The sequence below is a fragment of the Phasianus colchicus genome, chromosome 5 (genome assembly GCF_987193195.1).
Source record: "Phasianus colchicus chromosome 5, bPhaCol1.hap1.1, whole genome shotgun sequence".
Lineage (NCBI taxonomy): Eukaryota > Metazoa > Chordata > Aves > Galliformes > Phasianidae > Phasianus > Phasianus colchicus.
The window spans coordinates 17,675,951-17,690,876 of record NC_143440.1 but is presented as its reverse complement, the minus strand read 5'-3'; the positions used below and the strand labels follow the sequence as shown (position 1 = coordinate 17,690,876).

General features: G+C 40.1%; 1 protein-coding gene across 2 annotated transcripts in view; it reads left to right on the top strand.

Annotated features, from left to right (window-relative positions):
• LOC116239016 (acyl-CoA (8-3)-desaturase-like) overlaps positions 1-11,971 on the top strand; it is a 41,674-nt gene extending 29,703 nt beyond the window's left edge. For both annotated transcript variants that reach the window (XM_090140690.1, XM_031608999.2), the window contains exons 2-12: positions 1,478-1,588; positions 2,973-3,170; positions 4,202-4,303; positions 4,462-4,590; positions 5,946-6,006; positions 6,658-6,734; positions 7,497-7,594; positions 8,031-8,127; positions 9,220-9,299; positions 9,991-10,116; positions 10,295-11,971. In XM_090140690.1, the coding sequence (XP_089996816.1) occupies positions 1,478-1,588; positions 2,973-3,170; positions 4,202-4,303; positions 4,462-4,590; positions 5,946-6,006; positions 6,658-6,734; positions 7,497-7,594; positions 8,031-8,127; positions 9,220-9,299; positions 9,991-10,116; positions 10,295-10,346 (1,131 nt within the window). In that variant the 3' untranslated portion in view covers positions 10,347-11,971. The remainder of the gene's footprint in view (positions 1-1,477; positions 1,589-2,972; positions 3,171-4,201; positions 4,304-4,461; positions 4,591-5,945; positions 6,007-6,657; positions 6,735-7,496; positions 7,595-8,030; positions 8,128-9,219; positions 9,300-9,990; positions 10,117-10,294) is intronic.
• Positions 11,972-14,926: the final 2,955 nt, after the last annotated feature.

Below are 14,926 nucleotides of genomic sequence, written 5' to 3'. Positions count from 1 at the left end.
GCTCACACTGCATAGATCTGTGAAATAGACTCCTTTTATTGCTGATTTCTTTCTCGCAGAGGATAGAAGAGGGGAATCAAATGATATAGAAAAGAGGAGTAATTGTTTTGGGACTGGATTTTTTCTTCTGGATTACAATTTAATTAGATTTGTTTGCATTTTGGCCTACTAGTGCAACAACATGAAACAGTGTCCCCTCCCGTAGATGATTTTGCAGAGAAGCTGCTTGCTTGTTTGTTTGTTGTTAGAACTATGGTTTATTTCTGAATTCCATTGTGGGAACTGCTGGCAACTGCTCACCTCTGGTAGTGATTGTGCACTCAGTACTTAGTGTGTTGCACACAGGCCTCAAAATTAGTTGAACAGGTGACAAAGCCTGTTCTGCAATTTGGAATATGGGACAGATTCTGTAGCAAATTGGGGCTGAAATGCAGTAAAACACTAATTCTGGTGTGGCTAGACTGGCAAAAATTGATTCAGATGTAAGATGGCTTAAATGAAAGCCTTCCAGCAGAGCACTAAGCTGAAGCCCTTTGTTTAGATGTATGAAAGCAATTTTCCACAGATGGAGGAGTTTTGCTCCTACAGACCACATTTCCAGCTCAGTCTCAGCTGTAGCACATCCAAGTGTGCACTCCTATTCCCTTTAGGGCTCCAACTGCTACTCCCTCTGTTCTCTGTTAATGGAGTTGTCTCCTCCTGCTTTTCTGCCCTTTTCTCCCCAGCCCTGCCTGGAAGCCATCACACTACTGTTTTTTCATGCTTATATCTTCGTGAGAGATCAGTTAACACATAACCAGGCCTGTTCACATGAATTGCACCCTTACATTCATTTCTGTATGAGTATCTCAAAGGACAAGGAAAAAGTTGCCTGTATCACTTGGTCTTTGATGAAATCCATGCTGTGTTAGTTAATTTGGGAGTGGAATTTTGTACTTGGAGCTGCTTGGAATGTTGTTCTGATCTGTCTCCTAAAGCAGAATTCACATTGCTATCGCCTGTCTACCTCCTCCTTCAGAACCTGTATTACTTTTAATTTAGTTTTCCATGGCTACTTAGCATTTACATGTCAGAACTCTTGATGTTCTATATGTCTACTTGGGGAAAAGTAAGAATGCAGCCACTGCGAAGGATGTATTTTTGAAAGATCAAAATCTCTCATGCCTGTGAACAAGAAGCACCACAACTCGCATATTCATAACAACAGAGTAATTGCAGTCATGGAAATCAGACATCCTCAGTTTACCAGCTGAAATGAGATCTCACTTTAAAAGCGTGTAGGGCAAAGGTGATTGGGGAGGGGGGCATGGAAGGTCAATAAAGGAGGAGGTAAAGAAAGGTAAACCAGCAGTCTTTGTCATTGTGGTTCCTTCAAGTGAATGTTTTAGCCTGCATGGCAGCTTGAGGGTAGTAAAAAAAACAAAACAAAACAAAACTTTTTTTTAAAATCTCTTCTTCAACTCTTCTGCATTTGTAGGATGCTTTTGTAGCATTCCATGTTGACAAGTTCCTGGTGAACAAGTACTTGAAGCCATTGCAGATAGGGGAGCTGGCACCAGATCAACCCAGTATTGAGCCCACTAAAAATGTAAGTCCATCCTCAGAAGTCAAAGACAAATATTCTGAAATTAGAACTTATTTTTCTGTATCGGTGTAGCTTCTAAAACAATGGGATCCTTGTTCTTAACTTTTTAAAAAAATTATTTAGAAATAATACATGAATATTGGTCTAAATCCATGTTAGGTGGCTGAGAATGTCATTTCTAAGTTGTTTTTTTTTTTTCCTTATCACAGCAGCTATATAAATTAGAGCGTTGGCTCTCATGAATATTAATTATCACCTCTTCTTTCTGTTGATTTGAGAAAGAGCTAACCAACAACTCAGTAATTCTCTTCAGTTGATGGTGAGATTTCAGACTGTATTCCCTTCTGCTGTAGGTATTTGTAGGGAGAGAATGCAGATAGTGTATTAGCCTTTACAATACAGACTATGAAACTTAATTCATTGCCTTCTTAGACAGCCTTCAGTAGTAGTCTCAAGTTCAAAATGCATTATCATCCACAGAAGCACTAATGATGGCAGTGTGAAAATAACTAATCTTGCATGTCAAAGAAAGGAGAGAGGTGCAGACAGTGTAACAGGAGTAGTCTTGGAATACAATTGTCCTTGGGGTTGTATGGGCATAATTGCTTCCTTATGTCCAAGTCTATTTCCTATTCCTTTGGGCCATGACTGTGGCTATGCTTTGCCTATTTCTTAGAGCTGGCCTGTACTAGAGCATTCATGTGCCTTACTGCTTGCAAACTCTGTTTCCCAGAAATGATTATGAAACTAGGTTGGCAGGATTCTTTAGGTTGGACTTCATTAAGGCAGAAATCAGGTATGGAAGGTCTTTGGCTGAGCTGCCAAAGAAAAAGATAGGTTGGTCTATCACCTATGCTGTAGTCGTTTGTTCCATAATCCACCCTCCATGGTCATAAGTACAAAGCCAGCTGGGCTGTAAGTGCCATTTTGTACACTGATATTTGCCTTCCCCTTTTGATTTTGGGAACAGTAAAGTGAAAGCATACCTTGATCTGTTGGAAGTGGTAGTGGAAGAAGAGGAATAATTTTATCCAAATGGCTGCCACAAGCCTGGTATGCTGTGTTCATATATGTTTAGTATGCATTCTGCTGGGTACTTGACACACACGCACACATTTTCCCCTCCAGTTTGATACTCTGAGGAGAGGTGCTAGATGTCAACCTCATCTACATACCTTCTCTATTTCCTGACAAAGTCTGAATAGTGCTGGGCTCTGGTGATTGTGAACCAGTAACATCCAGAAGATGGTACAGTCTTAGACATCTCTTGAATAAACACTGTTACCTGCCAGAGAGACGACAGACGAAGCATCAGAGGTGTAGTTTTTTGAGGTTGCAGTGCTGTACTCTGAGAGCAAGAAATTTGTAACACTTGTGCTTCCCACAGAAAATGCTGGTAAAAGACTTCCGTGAATTGCGTGCCTCTGTTGAGAAAATGGGACTTCTGGAACCAAATAAACTCTTCTTCTTCCTGCACCTTGCTCACATTCTCCTATTGGATACTGCTGCCTGGCTCATTCTCTTTTACTTTGGGACATCCTTCATGCCCTTTATTGTCTCTCTGCTGGTGCTGACCATTTCCCAGGTAAGCAACAGAGTCCACAGCACGTACACGTGCACTTCTGTCAACTTTCATACACATACCATTGCAGTATTTAGTTATCTGTTACCTTACTTGGCATAGCTCTTCTTGGTTTTAGAAGACATCCTCTATATGGCCTTTGCTAACAGAAGGTGGAAAGAAGAAATTCTGCATGTGGGGAGCTCCCAGAATGCCTAATCTGATCATTTTTTTTGGTAAAAATGTATTCACAATTATAGAATGGTTTGGACTGTGAGAAACCTTAAAAATCATCCACTTCCAGACTCTTTGCCATGAGCAGGAACACCTTTTATTAGATCAGGTTGCTCAAAGCATCATTCCACAGCTTCTCTGGGCAACCTGTTTCAGTGCCTCACCATTCTCATAGTAAAGAATTTCTACCTAATGTCTAACCTAAATTTACCTTTTTAGTTTAAGACTGTTATCCCTTGTCCTATTGGTACACACTCTGATAGAGTCTCTCCTCATCTTTCTTGTAGTCTCCCTTTAAGTACTAGAACTCTGCTACAGAGTCTCCCTGAAGCCTTTATTTTCCAGGCTGAAAAAAAAAGTCTCCTTCATAGGAGAGGTATTTCATCCCTTTGATCATCCTCATAGCCCTCCTCTAGATCTATTTCAACAGGTCCAAGCCCTTCTTTTGCTGAGGGTGGGGCGTCAGAAAGATGGAGGAGAGAGGAACAATCACCTTGCCCTGCTGAGAAACACCACCTGCCACTTGTTTCCACCTGGATGTTGAGCTGTTGAGCAACTGCAATTGTTTGAGTGTTACCATTCAGCCAATTACTTATCCACTACGTGGGCTATCTGTCAAATCCCGTCTCTCCAATTTAAAGACAAGAATCTTGTGTGGAAATTAAGAGCATCAGGATTTCATGGTTCCTTTCTGACTATGGCTTTAGAGAAATGTCTGACTAATAGATCTTGATATCTCAAAGTAAATAATAGCTATTTCATTGTTCTGGTCTTTATTCTTCTTTTGTGCCACTCCCAGACTTTCCTTTTCTCTCTTTCAGGTCCAGGCTTCATGGTTACAACATGATTTAGGACATCTTTCGGTCTTCAGGAAGACAAAGTGGAACCACCTGCTACACAAGTTTGTGATGTGCCATTTGATTGTAAGTAACTCACCACAGAAAATCTTTCTAGATTGGATGATCTTCCTGCAAAACTGTGTGTGCTCTGAAGACAGTGTTCAGTACTAGGTGAAGAAGGGGAATGAGAGTTGGGCATTGGGAACACTGTAGCTATTATACTCTGTTCTTCACATAAACAGGGGGCATCAGCCAAATGGTGGACTCTTTTGCATTCTCGACACCATTCCAAACCCAACTGCTTCCGGAAAGATCCTGACATCGACATGCACCCTTTCTTGTTTACTCTGGGGAAGAAATTCTCTGTGGAGGTCAGTATGTCTGTGTGTGCATGCTCGTGTAGCCACGTACTAGGAGCTGGGAAGAACCAACCAAAAGCACATTATATCAAAAATATCTAAAGCTAAGGTGTGGTCATAGTTTCTGAGAAAATGTTGTTTTCTGTCTCCTTCAGCCTTTCTGAGCTGGTCACAGTTTTTATTATGTTCATTAAAAATTGCTTAAACTGTTGATAAATCATTTTAAATAAACTAGACAAATGCATTTCCCAGCAGAAAAAGGACTACTAACGGTTATAGCAACTTAATGACCTAACGGGTTGTATAAAAATTCAGCAATTAATTATTATTAGTGATCTGTAAAGATTAATATTGAGCATGCCTACATGGCATTATTACTTGATGCTAATGTCTGAGGCTTAGAGATACAGGCTGCTTTGGCATGCCTGCCTGATATGACAGGCAGCTGGCACAGCAGGGCTAAAGAACCAGTAGCTCTTCTTGTAGCTCTCTAGGACTGGTTAGGGCAGATGTCATTTGTCCACAGAAGATGTTTTCAGCTGGGCCATCACCACAAGCAATAACCTGAGACAATGCTGCAGCCCTTCACTGCACGACTTTGTTGCTTTTTGAGACCTTGCTGAAATACAAATGAGCAGTGAATGAGTTTTCTTTTAATAATACGTTTGCCAACATGAAGCTGTTACTTAAGTATACAGAATTAAAAAAGAAAGTAGAAGAGGTAAACAAAGGGAAAACTTGACTATTTTTTGACTAATAGTACAACATAGATCTGAAGTATCTAAAGTTGCACTAAATTAATTATGAACTTAGCAGGAATACACAAGCAAAGAAATCAAACAGTTGAAATTCACCTTTATTCACTCAGTTTTTATCATAACTCTTACACTTATGAATCACGCCATCTTTTAGCGGATAAAATATTCTGGGATAGTTTTACTACATTATTCCTCTTCAACACAGATTATGGTGGTGTCTGTGACAGCAGTTCTATTTCCTGCTGTGTATCAATGCTTTGTCCTTCCTGTGGGCTGTTACTTCTGTTTTGGTTTGACATAAATGTATTTAGAACTACTTTTCAGCAATTGCATTTCACTTTTCTCCTACTGAAGAAAAGGCTTGCTTAACTGCTTATCTCTGAAGGATTTTACAGAGCTATAAAGTATTAAAGAAGTTATCTGGAATGCAATTTATAGAAAAGACATTTGGTTTGTAAATAATAGGGCAGGTACACAAGAGGGAGAGAGTAGAAATGGGGGCTGTGGGAAGTGTGCCAGAATAACACCTGTTGGAGAGACTGGGAAATGGCAAGTTAACCATACAGGTTGCTTAGTTTCCACTCAGTATTTTATTGTTTATTTTCACAGCTTGGGATCAAAAAGAAAAAATACATGCCATACAATCACCAGCACAAATACTTCTTCTTCAGTAAGTATTTTCATTTTTCCTGTGATACCATGAGGAAAACTAATGGGGCTTGTAGATATTACTTCTGATCTGCAGGGCTTGAGCAGAGCTGAGGTTGGCTACATCAAAGAACACAATCAGTCTGAGTCTAATTTTTGGAGAGGTTGAAGACCTAACTGGATATAATCCCGAGTAACCTGCTCTGACATCATAGCTGGTGCTCTGAACTCCTGATGTGCCAACCTGAACAATTCTATGTGGGATTGGGCTTCTGTACAATTCTTGACTGAAATATCAAACCAAATTAATATATTTATAACCAACTGGCTTACATTTGTTCCACTTACCCTAGTTGTTGTGGGGTACATTTATCTTAGGTCATGGTAAAATTCTACCTATCTGAACAGAGAAAAGGAGAAATACTCTTAACTGATTATTTAGAGAAGTTCCTGGAAGAGTGAGGTGAGGGTTCTAAGGACTGTTTACATCAGCAATATAATAAATATATAGTTATTAAAGTGCACAAGCAGAACAAAGAAAAAAATTCAGAGTTCTTACTTCTCCACCTGATCTCCAGGTTCTCATTTCTGCACCCTTCTCCCATATTAGTGAAGCTTTATTCCTATTGCAAAGCAGCATGATTTACCAGTGACGATGAATTCTCCATTACAGCTCTTCCTCCGCTCCTGTTTCCCACCTACTTCCACTGCCACACATTTTATATTGCATACACAAAGAGGTACTGGGTGGTAAGTACTGCTGCTTGTGCAACCAAGGGGTTAACTGTGGGCTTCCAGTCCTTCTCCTCAGAGCTCAGGCATGACACAGTATGCTTTTCTATTGGGCATAATTCTGCAGTCAATTTGGTGCAGCGTTTTCAGTGGCTCTGAATAACTTCTTCTAATCACGTTGTTTCCTACTTTGATGATAAAGGCAAGAGCAACAGACTACTTGGCTTGCACAGCTTTGCATCTCTTGCAAAATCATTAAGTGTGTCCATACTGGTCAGAAACAGAGGAATGTGGATTTATAGGAACTGTTATGCTTGATTTGTCAGCAGTATGAATGCGTTTGGCATTTTTTCCCATGCCAGGCAGCCAGTGCTTATGCTTCATTCTTCTGTCTCTTGCATGTGATATGAGTACAGAAAAACAGAGCAACTTTTAGGCAAAACAAAGTAGTTTATCTAGCGTGCTGCTCACTGGAAGGGTCACAGTCAGTGATTTGGTACAAGTCTTAAAGCTGTGTTTTTGAATGCTTAGCTATTTGCTAATAAATTAATGTACTTATTAGGACTGATTGTTCAAATTCAATTATAGCAAGCTGTGTAAAGAAACTGCTAGCTTCTTTTAATTTGGATTTTCTTAGATCAATCAGTCTAGGGAAAAAAAAAATACACACAATGAAAACCTACAGAAATTAGATACAGAAATTTATCTTGTACATGTGATGTTTAGAAAAGAAATGCAGTATCTAATAATTTTCTCTTTTGTTGTCTTTGGTTTTGGAAGGACTTGGCCTGTATGCTGACCTTCTATATCAGATTCTTTTTTACTTATGGAGCATTATTAGAAATGAAAAGTCTCCTGGCATATTACTTTATATTCAGGTAAATTCTCTTTAGAAGTTTCTTTAGTCTTAATTTGTGTATTCTTTTAATCTGTCAGCCTACCTTTCTCTGCCTTTTCCTTATTCTTCCTCTTATTCCTTCTTTTAATTTGAAGTTAAACTAAAACTGCTTAATCGTTAACTACAGTTTTGTGCTGCCTCACTAGCTGTGAAAGCAAAGACTTTAGTGAATGATAACCAAGTTGAGAAATACCTTACATGCTGTTAAATGCTTTGAAAATAGGCTCTGTTTCTAGTTTCACATGGAAGTTTCATAATTTCTTATGAAATCCATAATAACTTAAGTTTTGTCCAGATGCTAGATAGGAAAGTCTGGTGTTCTAACATATATCCCCAGGTCTGGCCTATGCTGTTGCTGGCTCATAATTGACTTCCTTATCTGTTACTGAATTCTGACCTCTTGTCTGATTGCACAGGATGCTGGAGAGCAGTTGGTTTGTCTGGGTTTCACAGATGAACCATATTCCAATGGATATTTACTACGACAAGAATTTGGACTGGGTGTCTACCCAGGTAAAACATGTACTCAGTAATTGTGGCCATACTGGTGCAAATTCCAACAAGAGAAGAAACTGCTGTATTGCATTAAGGGTGAAACCCATGATAACTGGGAGGTGAAGATTAATAGGATCATTACAAGAAAAATATTGAGTTACTGAAACATGCTCAGAAGAGCAAAGAATCTGGTGAAGGGACCAGGAAACTGCATATGAGGAGCAGCAGAGGGAACTGGGGTTGTTTAGTCTGGAGAAAGAGAGGCTGGGGGAGAACTTATCAGATTCTGCAACTACGTGAAGGGGAGGATGTAGTGAGGTGGGTATCAGTCTCTTTTCTCAAGTAACAAGTGATAGGATGTGAGGAAACAGCCTCTACTTGCATTGGGGGACGCTTAGATTGTATAGAAGGAAAATGTTCTTCATGGAAAGGACGCTTTAATCATTACAGCAGGCTACCTGGGGAATTGGTAGAGTTCCCATCCTTGAAGGTGCTTAAGAGGCATGTGGACATGGTTTAGCAGTGGATTTGGTTGTTAGGTAGGTGGTTGGTCTTGATCAACTTAGGGTCTTTTCTGACCGAAATGTTTCTATGAAAATGGGATACAGTTACAGTAATGACAAAGGAGAACAGCAGTGGCATATTCATGAGCCATTTAAAATCAAATATAGGTCTCAGCTCTTTTTTAAACATACCCACTTCCTTATTTACTGTAATATTTTGTTGTGAAAATTTTCCCCTTCTGCAGAGATGAAAGTTTGTGTCCTGCTCAGACTGAGCTCCTTTGCACCAGTGGAATGTCAGTGTGGTGTTCCCTCTTTGCACAGTAACTCATTGGACTCCAGACATAGGTTTGAGGATAAACATTTGACTGTCTGTTCACACACGTTTACAGGAGCACAGAGCCAGCTCCTTGTTTTACCATGATCCATGTTATCCAGTCTATATAACACTGCTGGTCCACAAAGCTGAAGGAGGAATATGATTCCTGCCCTTTGGGTAGCTCGGTTTAGGCTAAAATAAAATAATAGAATAAAATGAGTGTGCTCTTAAGACAAATGAAAGGCACCAATCTGTACTGATTTTAGCTGTTCTTCTTCCCTTTCCCAGCTCCAGGCAACATGTAATGTTGAGCAGTCTCTGTTCAATGACTGGTTTACTGGGCATCTGAACTTTCAGATTGAACATCAGTGAGTACATACCCTGAGACATTTTTCTTTCTTTCCCATCCCCCTCTGCCCCCCTGTTCTTTGCACTGAATCCTACAATTAGTTGTAGGCACTAGTGAATTTGTCTTAGAGACTGAAAATTATAAAGACCATCATAGCGTTAATTCAAAACCTTCACTGCAGGAAGTTGGAAATTATCAGTGAAAACTGAATATGGATATGATCTGTTAAATAATTCAGTAGCAACAATGTCTGTCCAAAGCAGAAGCTTAAATGTATGTTCTGAGGCACCCTGTTTATAACCTGATGCAGTGGTTTAGGTCTACCTATATCAACTACTAATTATTCACAAAACTGAGATATGAAACTGAAGGATAGAGTCATTTCCATTCCTGTGCTGACTAGCTGTGAAGATAATTACTTCTGGAGAAAAGTGGACAAAAGTGGATTCTTCTAATTTACAGTATCACTTAATTTGGAGATACCTTGCTTCAGAGGTGCTACAGATTACAGTGGAAAAATAAGGAAGAGGGGGAAGCAGGAAAATATTGAGTTCCTTGTGCTAAAAGCATGCCATGGAGAAATACAGGAGCAGCAACAAGTCTTGTTTTATGTGGGCTATGAGATTCTTAAGAAGTGATAATGAACAGGGACTTGTAAAAGATAAAATTTCTGATGGGGCACTGGAAGAGAACTTGTCTCCTATTCACAGCTTATTCCCTACAATGCCAAGACACAACTACTGGAAGGTGGCTCCACTGGTGAAATCCTTGTGTGCCAAACACGGCATTGAGTACCAATGCAAGCCGTTGCTCACCGCCTTTGCAGACATTGTGCAGTAAGTAACAGTTAACACACTGGAGACAAAAATGCAGAAGGATGTAGGAGAGGTGGGAGTTCTAAGAAAAAGCTTGACTTGTTCATTTTTACAAGAAGTGGAAATCCTTGTTTCCTTTGTCTCCAGAAACACCCCTCCTAAGCAACTTGACATAATGTGCTCATTCTCTTTCTCTCAGCTCTTTGAAGAATTCAGGAGAGCTCTGGCTTGATGCCTACCTCCACAAATAGGAAGACAAGGCTTGATGGTACCATTAACAATCTGCCACATCTTTGCATCCCCAGCAAGACTAAGAGCAGGAACAATGAAGGACTCTAAGGAAGAATAAAATGGATAAGAATGGAAGGATCAGATTCCAGTAGATATGAAGTGATCTGAATTTTTCTTTTGGTCTTTCCAGGTATTTTGATTCAGATATATTACAAGTGAATAAGGCCAGCAGGAGCTGGATTGCTATATCAGGGAGGAATGTTTTCTAACTGTGTCTGAGTAAATGTGGCCAAGAAGCAATTTTGAGCATGTGCTCAAGTCAAATTATGGACTGGTGCAACTGGACACACTTAAGTTCATGCCAGAGTCTCCTCTGATCAGTTGGTTGTTGTTTGTTTGTTTGTTTTTTTAGATACTCCTTTTGTGTATGGTTTAATGCTTAATATAATGCTTGCCTATTTGAAGTCATTGAAAACTGCACAGGATTTTTACTTAGCTCAGTACCCCCAGTAATGCACTTAATAAACTACAGGTTATGCCTGGAGTATAATAGTTGTTATGTACAATTGAATAACATCTTGAACATTTCTCCCATCATTGCTCTCTAGAGTATCCTACTTGTTACAACACCAGGCATCCTCAGATGCCAGGAAAAAAATACCTTTCAATCTCACTCCTTTTTTCAGTTTCCTTATTCATTGACTAGCTTGTGTACTTTGTGTAGTGATGAGCCATGTATAAGCTTCCTATGCTGTGCTATTTAGTATTTGTGACATGCATCTCTGAACAAATATCATCCTCAGTTCTGCTCCTGTGAAGTCAGCTGAGGGATTCTTGTAGCGAATGAGCAGTGGAAATGTGCACCGTACATTGTAACAGTCTATAAATCAACTGTACCTTTAGAATAGAGTCATTGCCTTCCACTCAGCTTTTGTTACAGTGAAGATAAGAGGTTCTGCACTACAAACAAAGGACTTGGAAGAAAAGATGAAGTACAGAGATCATCATCTACTCACCAATCCCACTGCAGCTCTGAAGGTGTTTGGAGGTTTTAAGGGGGACACAAAAAGGCACTCTGAGGGCCCTGGGGCATGTGGAGGACTTGTAGGTGTACTGAAAAGCAAAATGATCACTCTGGCTTAGTTCAACAGGTGAAACAAGGACTCTGGGGAAGACAATAAAACAGGAACATTCTTGGATCCTAACTCCAGACTTAGCTGAACCTTGGTTGACACACATGGTGGTAACATAGGGAAAAGTCTTTGGGATGAAAATTTTTTGCAGCCCAGCAACAATGGAGCCCCTAGGGTTTGTCATTTTTCCACTCCTAACTCTTGGCCTCAGCTGAGCCTTGGCCTTGGCATTAATTTTTGTTAATGAGCTGGAAGATACGGTAGAGTGCACCCTCAGTAAGTTTACATTTACAGTACATGACATAAAATGGAGGAGTGGCTGACTCACCAGACAGCTGTGCTGCTATCCAGAGGGGCCCTGACAGGCTTTGGTTAGGCTTCGTAGTTGAAGTTCAGGGTTAGTTTTAGAGTTCGGGTTAAAATTTAGGGTTATAGTTTAGTGTCTGCTTTTAGGTTTGTGGAAAGTTTTAGGATCAATTTAGACTTAAGGTCAATGTCAGTATTAGGCTTTACATTTAATGGCACCTGAGGAGCACTAGAGATTCTGTAATGTCAGTGAAAGACACACAGAAGGCTCTGTTTGCTTACCTAAATGCATTTAGAGATTTCTGGCATGCCCAGAGTATTACTGGAAATCTTGATGTGCATCAGAAAGCTCTAACAAACATGTCTAGAGCACCGGAAGTCCTTCTAAGTCCATAGGTGCACATCACAAGACTCTTGTTGACTGTAGAGGAGAATCAAAATGGTTGCAGATGCCCCTGGTGCATTTCACAGCTCTCTCAGATTCAGGTAAAACAAACCAAAGAAACTTGGCAACTGAGCTCAGCAGAAGACACTTGAAAATTACTAGAAATAGGTCAGTTTCTTGGCCACAAATTGGGTTAGATTTGGGTTTTAGACGTCAAGAATTAGGGTTTCATTTAGTAGTACAGACGTTTTTAGGGTTAGGATCGATAGTAGGATGTAGGATTGGCATTCTGAGGCCAATTCTGTTCTACCAAAAACACTTCCACTTTCTTATGTGTCAACAAAACACACACAGAGTTCTCCTCTGGTATCCAAACTGCATTTGGAGTTCTGGTTTGCCTATAAAGTCACTTGAGATTCTGGTGTGCACCAAAATCCACTTATAGACTTTCCTGGAGCACAGAAAATCTGATCCAGGCTCTTGGTGTCCACCAGAGGGCTCTCCTTGACAAATTCAGAGAGCCCAAATGCGCACAGGTGTCCTTAAAGAGCCCCCTAAGCTTCACCTGAAGCACACCAGAAAGCATTTGGAGTGAGTCAGCGTCTGGATGAGGGTTAGGTTAGGAGTTTTAGAAGTAATTTAGTATTTGGGTCTCATTCAAGATTAGGGCTAGAGTTAGGGGAATGATTACAGATTAGCATTCTAAGGTACCTGACTTTGGTTTAGGGTTTAGTGTTAGTGTTGGTGTTCTGGATGAGGGTCAATTTTAGGGTCAGGGAAGGTTTAGGATATTGTCAGGAATAGGCTTTAGCAGCCAGGGAACACGACAAAATGTTTTTCATCCAACAAAAGCACAACAAAAGATGCTTGGAGGACCACTGTACTCATCAGAAGGCCCTGGAAGTCAAGTGAAGCTGCTGTGGGTAACAGTGAAGGGAACTTCAGCAGTTTCCCACAGCTGAGTTCTCTTGTTGGAAAGTAGGAATCCAGTTGTAATTTAAATACTAATTCACGAGCAGGTTCTTCTGTCTCCAAAGACAATAATTTTCAGTGATCTATTTTTTTTTTTTATTGGGGTATGTCCCTGTGAATTAAAGTGACCTCAGCCCCAGAATCCATTATAGCAACTGCTGCTGATTATGATGGCTTCAGTGTATTGCCAGGAGTGTGTAAGAGCTACTATCTCTCTCTTGGGCCTTAAGGAACTGTTGCACCTAGGGGCAAGGAGCAGAGGATCCAGATCTAGTCAGTCTGCAAGGATTTTGTGTTTGATTGATTTTTCTAATGAGACAACAAGGAAAGATTGGAGTAATTACTTGGTCCTGGTGTACTTTTCCTTTCCTCACTGAAGCCTGGGGATGGGAATGGCAGAGAGAATGGAGAATGTAATTGATTTATCCATCATCCTATCATCTTTTTGCATTTTCTTTTTCTATTTTAATTTTTTTTTTTTTTTTTTTCCTCTGGGGTAGGTATTCCATCAATTCTGTCTTTTGGGACTCTAGATCAGAGTAAAGCTGTGAACACCTCCTTTCTGGTAATTTACTTTCTTCTGTGGTTTATCCACAAATCATAATATTCTCTCTTCCCTTTAAACTTGTTATTCTTTCAACTGCGTTTAATGCCAGAATTACATCACTAACTTATTTTGTCTGGACAGCTTCCAGGAGCATTATGATGTCTCCTATAAGATTTAAAGATGCCCCAGATGACAGTCTGGATTGTATTCCCAAAGTAAATATCTCTAAGTTGGATTTAGTGAAACATATTTTGACTAGCTGAATCTCTCAAATGATGCCCCTCTATATGCGTACTTCCATGTCACCATTCTATTGCTCCAATCAAATGGGTGGGGTGCTGTATGGTCCCCCACAACCACTCTCAAAGAGATTAAATCAATTTTCCATTTGCCTGTTATATTTTTAAGTGTTGAGTCACTGCTAGATATTGGGAAATCATTTCCAGATGCATCACTTCTTGGGAATTCAGTTGTGCCCAATCTACTCCTTGGTCCCACACTCATAGTAGTCATTCTTCTGATCTTTCCCCAGGCCTCTGTCAATACTAATCAGCAACATTCTGCAGCTCAGTTTGAGTGTAATCCCGCACTGACATTGTATGTTGCAGCAAACTTATTATAAGTCTTAGACATACGTAGACAGTCCTGTCCATTTATCAGAGAGATCCCAGGTAGCTGCATCCCCAAATTCACTTGGTTACTGAAATACTTACCCTCTCTGCCCCCATTGCTCAGTGTAATTCCTGAGTGTGAGTGCTCAAAGCTCCAGTATGTCCCTCAGTTTCTGGGCTTTGAGTTTAGATAAATTCATTCAGTTGTTTGAAGTTTCCAATTTCATCTGACGTTCTCTTGCTTTCTTTGCTCATTTTCTAGGGTCCAATCACATCCAGGTGTCCAGATTTTCCAATTATACTCAGAATTCCCATGTTTTATTTAGCTCAAAGTCTAAGGTTCCCTCCTTGCATTTAGACTTTTGAGCACATCTAGGTCTTCATTTTTTCCTTTTCTTTCATTTGCTTTCTAAGGTCTCCCCCTGCTGCTGAAGGTAAGTTAACAACAACCAGACACAATTTAGATCTTGTTATCCTCTGCCCTGTTCTGCTCCTGGCTTCTCTAAATATCCTCGGGGGTGAAGCACTAGGTTAATTTCTTCTCAGATTCCCAAAGAACCAGGGCATGTAATAAATACTGTGTGACTGATCCCCACACCTGTGTGTCTGGCCAGCCTGGTGCTTTGACATTTTCCTGCTCTCCACT